The 8,094-nt window shown below is 37.8% G+C and overlaps 1 protein-coding gene across 1 annotated transcript in view; it reads right to left on the reverse strand.

Moving 5' to 3' along the window:
- The window catches only part of ICA1 (islet cell autoantigen 1, 69kDa), a 139,054-nt gene extending 131,535 nt beyond the window's left edge, over nucleotides 1-7,519 (reverse strand). Inside the window, exons 1-3 of the mRNA XM_012647479.1 lie at nucleotides 7,416-7,519; nucleotides 4,380-4,545; nucleotides 119-191 (exon numbers count right to left, since the gene is read on the reverse strand). Of these exons, the coding sequence (XP_012502933.1) occupies nucleotides 119-191; nucleotides 4,380-4,545; nucleotides 7,416-7,432 (256 nt within the window). The 5' untranslated portion in view covers nucleotides 7,433-7,519. The remainder of the gene's footprint in view (nucleotides 1-118; nucleotides 192-4,379; nucleotides 4,546-7,415) is intronic.
- Nucleotides 7,520-8,094: the final 575 nt, after the last annotated feature.

Consider the following 8,094-nt stretch of genomic DNA (forward strand, 5'->3'; position numbering starts at 1 on the left):
GATCCGCCCGCCTTGGCCTCCCAGAGTGCTAGGATTACAGGCGTGAGCCACCGCGCCCGGCCACTCTGCTATTTCTTATTGTCTATTTGATCGAGATTCATATGAGTGGCATACTTACAACATATCCTCTTTTGGTAAAGTACAATAGCTTTAGACAAGTCCAAACAGGTTCTCTGAATTGAGTGAAATAGCTGTAATAAAAATATAAACAAAATGCAAAATAAAACAGACAGCGGTGAAATAAAAAATAGTTACATTAAACACAACCATAGTGTTTGATTTGCCCACTCAAAACAAGATCACATGTCTAAGTGCTTGGTGTCATGTGGTGTACTATACAGACTATGACCAAAGCCTTTAAATATGCTATTATTCCATATTTATTGGAATTCATCATCTCTGTAATCTAAATTAAGATCTGCAGGACAATTATTTCCTCCAGACTACTGAAATAATAGCTGAAAAACAGAAATCCTAAGTGCAGGGCCCAATTAGAGGACTTAGTAAACCAGAGACCCCAATATTCATTCATAATCTAATTTATTCCAATCACCACTTGCTGTTCTTTTTCTTAAATGGAGAATCTGTCAATTAAGCTTCCTATTTAAAAGATGACATTAACTTATTTCACAATCCTAATGTATTTTATGGCATGCTTAAACAACTGGATAAAGCAAATAAAAATCAATCAGCTGCATGTTCTGTCTGTTCAGAAGACATCTGATAAAATGGTGTTGAACTGGCAGCCCCCATCACTCCCTATTTTCCCAAAGATTTTGTAAAATATACACAGAGATCACCTAAAGCTATGCCATGGCCACACCAGAGGAAACTAGGGGAAAGGCAGGTGGTGCTGTACTGAGAATCTAACCAGATTTCAACTCATGGGGGTCCTAGTCTTTGCTTCAGAAATCTAGATAGCTCAAGATAGAACAGACTTTATACTTTCTTGACTCTCTGTGCACTGACTCAGAGACCAGGGCTGGTGTCAATTAGAAAACCTGCCTCTCCAGAGCCACTCAAAGAGGCAGGGCAAGGTTTTCCTTCTTCCTTTTTCCTAGTTTACTGGCCATGCTGATGTAGAAATTATGTCCTGGTATCATAAAGCATTTCAATATTTGAGTGAAAACAGATGATCTGCTTCCTTATAAATATGACCAAATTATCTAATAAAAACGAATGTATGCATATATACTTAAAGCATTAAAAACCATTTCTAGGAATGTTTAATATGATAAAACATGGCCATGAGGAATATAAATTTACTAATTCACATTTCGAGAAATTGCATCTTCCATCTGTTTAGAAAAGAAAAAAATACTCTTCAGAACCATAAAACAAAACAGAAAATCAGCAGCCGGAATCTGTTCCTCTGCAAATGTTTGATATCAGTAGTCTGAGTCAGAAACCACCAACACATAGTATTTCCTGAATATAGGAGCCAGGAGGTTCAAAAAGTTCTGTTCAAGAGCTGTTCTGTTGTTACTGTTCACTTTTAAAAAATTGAAGTACACCTCAAATGCAATAAAATGCACAGCTCTGGAGTGTTCAGTTCTGTGAGTTTTGACAATTGCATGCACTCATGTAACCACACCCAAGGCAAGATGAGAAATATTTCCATCATCTAGTCAGTCTACTGTGCTGTGACAGAGTGACTGGCAGAAAGTCTTCTGTCATCAGAGATTAGTTTTGTCTTTTCTTATACTGAGGAGCTGTTTCCAAGAAAAGGACTTTATTAACAAGCAATGTGTACAAATCTTAAAACTCAGCATGACATTTCTGTGTTAACTTTCCAATGGATCACAATAGAAGCTGACCATTGTTATAGCTAGGCACACAAGTTTTCTGTGCCAGTAAATGAAACTTCTCGGTTTATAAGCTAGCCTTCCATGGATCATTCAAGGTAAGACAACATCAAAATGGTCTGCACATCATTTTCATATGTTTTATTGGTGGAATCTATTCTCTCTATAAATATCAATATCAGTATTAATATTTTTATGACATCAGCTCTATCATGTGTAAAATTATTAGTCACAGTTAAGTACTCTGGGTGCTATGCACCTAGGACAGCAGCTGTTGTGATAAAAGTACAGTTGGTTCAGTAAAAATGCTCCTGTAAGAGTCTACACATATATATATATATAATGTTTGATATACTAGTAATTAACATATTACTTTTTGAATAATGCTTGTATTTACCAAGGTTCTTAAGAAGAAAAAAGCTATGAGATATAAAAAGTATCTATAAATAATAATAACTTAAACTGCATTTAGAATACAAAAATCAAAACAAATGCTTCCTGGTTCTACTTTTCTCCATTGTAGGAATCCTCCTTTAGGACATCCTTGTCAAACCCAGCTTCTATTTCAAAACTGCAAGAACTGACATTAACTGCAGTAACATGTACACTTATGCAGGTAGCACTTACTGAATCTGTACTGTGTGTGTGGCTGGGGAAACAGTGGTGAATAAAGCTAACGTGGAATTTGACCTCACAGTGGAGGGAAAGCAGGGAAACAAACACAGGCCTGAGATGATACATGAATACTATGAGTAAAATAAAACAAGGTCGTGTGTTAGGTAGGGAGCAGGGGTGGACGGGCAGTGACTTACTTGAAACAGTGTATGTGGGTAAGGCTTTTCAAGGTGACCTCCAGGCTGAGACATGAGCTACTAGAAGGAGCCAGCCAAGGGAAGATCTGGGGAAAGAATGTCCAGGTAGAACCAGGAAATGCTTTGATGGGTGTGAACTTGCCTGGCTGTGGACAGAGAACTGAGACAAGGCCAACACGGCTGGAAGGTGGTCAGGGCAGCGTAAATGTGTGGGAGACAGGAAACCTGAGACAGAGAGGCAGGATCCAGTATGTCAGGAGCTTTGCTATGTATTAGAGATACTGTATGGAAAGCATTCTGAATGGTCCCTGGGACACAATCGCACTCAATAAACATTAGCCATTACTCTAATTGTTACCTAATTTAATCCTTATAATAACTGCAATAAGTAAGCATTCATATCTCCATTTCACACATTAAGAAAACAAGGATAATAGAAATTGGGTAGTTCTCCCAAAGTTAAAGCAGCTAGTAGGTGGAAGGGTAGCCCAGATCCATTTGACAGGGCATTCCTGGTCTCAAAGTCAGCGCATTTCTCTGTACAGCCTTAGCATTAGAATGTTCTTCCCGGATCTGGTTCTACCCGCACATGCCTAGAATGACTCTTATCCCTCTTTCACACAACAGACTTTCCCATATCGTTGACAACTAACATGTCTCCCTTTAACCCTCTCTGTTCCAGGTAACCATGGTTTCCACTATGCTGCTCACCCTTCTTGGAAAGCTTTTGGAAATCCTGGGCTTTTTATTTTAGTTCCATTAAATATTAAGCTCATTAACTTTAGTTCACATATTAAATTTGGAGATCATTTTGAATCCTTATTATACCATGTAATAATTTCTCTCAGTGCCCTGTTATTCACAGAAGTGAAAACTATACTTTCAAAATTTTAATCTAAACTATTGGCAGAAATGTCCAGCAAAATAGGGAGGTAGTGGGCCTTCTACCAGTTATATTAAGACTCTAGATCAACCAGATGTGAATCCAGCTTACTATATTGTTAATTAGTCTAAGTATCTGCTTAGTTAATTCATTCTAGAATTTTCCAGGGTTCAATACCAGTCTTCTTAGACTGTACTTGCCAGGATATTTTACCTGAGTCATTTAAAGAAAATTAGACACTTGCCTGACCCTACTTTTCTAAAACCTTTCCAATTCTGATTCCTCAGATACCATCAGCAGTAGCTCTTTGATTGCATTAATTTTTCCAATAAACATTTATTGAGAATTTACCACATGCCATGAATTCCAGCTAAGTTCCTAAAATACAAATTAACTGAGGCATGGTGGTTACGTGAGAATTTGTAAGTTTTAAAAAATATGGGAGGCCAAGGTGGGTGGATCACTCAAGGTAAGGAGTTCGAGACCAGCCTGAGCAAGAGCAAGACCCTGTCTCCAACAGAAAGAAATGATCTGGACAACTAAAAATACATATATATATGAAAAAAAATTAGCCGGGCATGGTGGCGCATGCCTGTAGTCCCAGCTACTTGGGAGGCTGAGGCAGAAGGATTACTTGAGCCCAGGAGTTTGAGGTTGCTGTGAGCTAGGCTGATGCCACGGCACTCTAGCCAGGGCAACAGAGTGAGACTCTGTCTCAAAAAAAAAAAAAAAAAATATGCTGGGATTGAATTTATCTGATCCTAGATTTTCCTCATTTCCAAATATAAAGCACATCTAGGCCTGCCCAGGTGAGCACAGTCTAGGACCTTGACCCTAGCAAGGTGGCTGCCTTGGAGACGAGAGCACTAAAGAGCTCACCTCTAGCTTGGCATCCAGGTCTGCGTCGGAGGCAACAACATGCTCATCTTCTTTCTTCCCTGTGGCTTTAATAAAGGCTTGCTTCGTTTCCCAATACTTCTGTTGCATCTTATTTACAACTGACTTATCTTGAGCATATCGATTCTGTAAGTCCCAGGAATAACTGCTAAAAACATTGAAAGAGCTATTTTATTCACAACTTTCGTAATGATTAAGGTATTTTAGTGTGAACGAATTTCTCTAACGATGACTTTCCATTATACGTTTACATTTACAACATTAATAAACATGTAAGCACTTTCTTATATGGTTATTACACCAAGAAAGTTAATTACCTCTTTCTAACTGACTCCAAAACCTTACACGTTAGAGTGAAGAAATTTAGAGTCCTTTGCAGAAAATCAAGAAACTAAACCTTCAAGAGAATTTAGATAGCAACAGGTTGAACACACTCCTTTTAGAGGTGGAGAAAGTGGGGCCAAGCCAGGCAGGGTGACTGGCTCGAGGCATCCCAGTGAGTCGGAGATAAAGCCGGACACCAACACGCGCTCTCCACTCCCCCACTACAGCCAACACCGAGGTGATGGCAGGAGAGCAGAGAAAAGGGGCTGAAGGACAGCATGCTTGAAATCTGTTACAGAGGAGGCTAAAATAGTCAAACTCGTAGAAGCAGAGAGTAGAATGGCGGTTACCAGTGGCTGGGAGGTTAGAAGGAAATGGGAAATTGCAAATCAAAGCGCATAAAGTTTCAGTTACACAAAGCGAGTAAGTTCTAGAGATCTGCTGTACAACATTGTGCCTATTGGTAACAATACTGTACTGTGCACTTAAAAATTTGTTAAGAGGGTAGATTTCATGTTAAGCATTCTTACCACAATTTAACTAAATTAAATTAAAATCTGTTACAGGTTTCTTATGTTAAAACCTTTAAATTCCTCAACATAAATGCTTAAAATACAGACAGAAAGTCACTCTTCAGGAAGATCATACTGAAGGGCAAAAAGTACGTAGAGAAGAAATTAGAAACAGTTAATTGTGAATGAAGTGGAATTCTGTGAAAGTGCCTGGTGTACGCCAAATGCTGATGGACAGTTTGCTGTTGGTGGTCCATCCCTTTCCTGCTCTGTCCACATCCTCCTTGGGCCTAGAGTTTCCGCCCCAGAAGCCCACTCTGGGTCCCAGGCAGCTCCCCTCTGCAGATAACTACCTTTTTCTACCCCATCCCATCACTGCTCAAAATGTGCCAGACTAGTGTCCTAAAACATGAGTTGCTTTATATCACTATATCAAAATACCAGTATCTCGCAACTTGATAATTTATACTCTCCTTTACTTACAATTTCATTAAATTTAACATTTTTAATTTGCACATTTATTCTTAAAAAGTCAGAGGTATTTCGGATGACTTCTTTAACCATGGTTATCTTTGGCAAGAGAAGAGGGATTATGGGAGACCTTCACGGTCTACTTTATATCTTTCTACATTAAGATAAAAATATGTATAACATGTATAGAAAAGATAATATCTCTATATAATATACACATTAAAAAGGATATACCCCAAAGATTGTGGTTATTTCAGGGGAATAAGATTCTCAAAGGTGGGGCATAGGATGGACTTCTTTGTATTGTCTCCTTTTTTTTTTTGCCAAAAATAACAGATTAACAGAAAAAAAATTCATTTTGGAAAAAAAGGGCTCCAGAAATATAGTGAACATCCCCTACCCGCTATCATTTAACAAATGAGGAATTTTCAGTTTCAAAAGATTAAGAATCTCACTGAAAGTCACAGAAGATTAAATTCCAGACCTATAAATCCCAGTCCAGAGCTCATTTCAACGTACTCTGTGGCCCTTGCATTTCAGCAGCGAGCTATGATGTGGAGTAAGCGGGAGAAAGTTTGGGAAAGGGCCTGCTTTTGAGGACTTTCCAGTCTCTCTTAGGCGAGTCACTAACTACTTCCCTGAGCCTGCTGCCAGGATATGAGATCCACAGAGGGTCACAAGATGGAATCAGCCTGTTGTCACAGCGAGGCAAGATGGAACTAAAAAAGAAAAAGTCTGACAACTCTTAGAGAACTGTCATCTGGAGATACTCAGGGAATTTTTTTTTTTTTTTTTTTACTCAGGGAAATTAAGTCCCTTAGCCATTTATTAATTACTTTTAAAAACTCATTACATTTTAAGACATGCAAAAATTCTTTTGGAGTTTGACACTTGATATTACAGAGGACTTGGGCCTGATTGCTTTTCTACTGAGAGGGGAGGGATTAAAAAGTATATTTATTATAATTAATTGTACACATTTGGAAAATGAAAATATGTACCACTTTTTTTTTCATGATACAAATTAATGAAGGTAAAACTTGACAAAGATTTGCTTGTTTGGTGGGTGGGTCATGGGTTCACAGGGGATCAGAAACACTGCTTGACAACCTGTAGATCTTATAAGAAGTTTAACATGATGTTTATATGTGTTACAGGCACATAAATGACAGAGCTAACATTGCCATGTGATTACCACATCTGTTTTATTCAGCATCACATAATTCCAACCATGAAGGGCTCCTGAATGTTCATGAAGGTTGAATTCATGACTATAAATTAAATAAGTCTGAGTGGTATGTAGTTGTAGAATCATTCTTTATTTTATAGCTGCCCTAACATAAAATGTATTTGTAACTGTAATGTTATAAATAAGAGAGTGATAAAAAATGCATCAACTCATTACATTAGACAAAATGGTGGGAAGAAAAATTATCATTAGATTCCCAAGAGAAAAGTTACACATAAATGAGTTTCTTAGAGAATACACATTAGATAAGAATTTATAGTATCTTTTGTTATTGGTTTTCACACCATATTTAGTAGGGATACTGAATTCGGTTATACTCCATATTAAAGAGAGGCTAACAGGTTATTTACTGCTAATGTATCTCTTGATTCTTCCATTCAACAGACATTTACTGAACATATACTATGTGCTTTCCACTTTCTTTAGCCTCTCCTAATTTAGAAAAGATGACAAATTGCTTACCACTTGTGTCCTGACATGTTTTCTTCTTCTTCTTTTTCTACTGTTGTTGATTTGGGGAGAAGGGGCAGGGAAAAAGCATGAGAGGATAAGTTATATTATAACCTGAAATAAAACAAATATGTTTAACAGTTACACACTATGTTACAGATATACATCAATTTGACACATACAAAATTTTTCAATCTAAGCCATTTCTAGTTGTATTTTAGGGGCCAACACTGTTACGCAGTAATGCTGTGCACCAGTGTTAAGAATAGTTTACCTAAGTAACACCAGAAGAAATATCCCAAATGAAGTCTCAAAAGTGAACAGGAGCCGGGCACAGTGGCATTCACCTATAGTCCCAGTTACTTGGGAGGTGAAGATGGGAGGATTGCTTGAGCCCAGGAGTTCAAGTCCAGCATGGGCAAAATAGTGATACCCCATCTCTTTAAAAAAAAAAAGTGAACAGGTAGGCTGAGTGAAAAAGCAGCTGGCAGAAGACTACATAAAATATGATACTGTTTATATAAAGTTTAAAAACATGCAAAATGATACTGTATATTGCTGAGGTATACAAGTATTATATAGTGAAAGTATAAAGGATTTACATTAAATTCCAGATAACAGACCACAGTCGGGGACGAGGGTGGATGTGATTGGAGAGAGGTGTACAGCGGTTTTAACTGTACACATAATG

This window comes from Propithecus coquereli, unplaced genomic scaffold (assembly GCF_000956105.1).
Source record: "Propithecus coquereli isolate 6110/MARCELLA unplaced genomic scaffold, Pcoq_1.0 Scaffold108, whole genome shotgun sequence".
NCBI classification, from domain to species: Eukaryota; Metazoa; Chordata; class Mammalia; order Primates; family Indriidae; genus Propithecus; species Propithecus coquereli.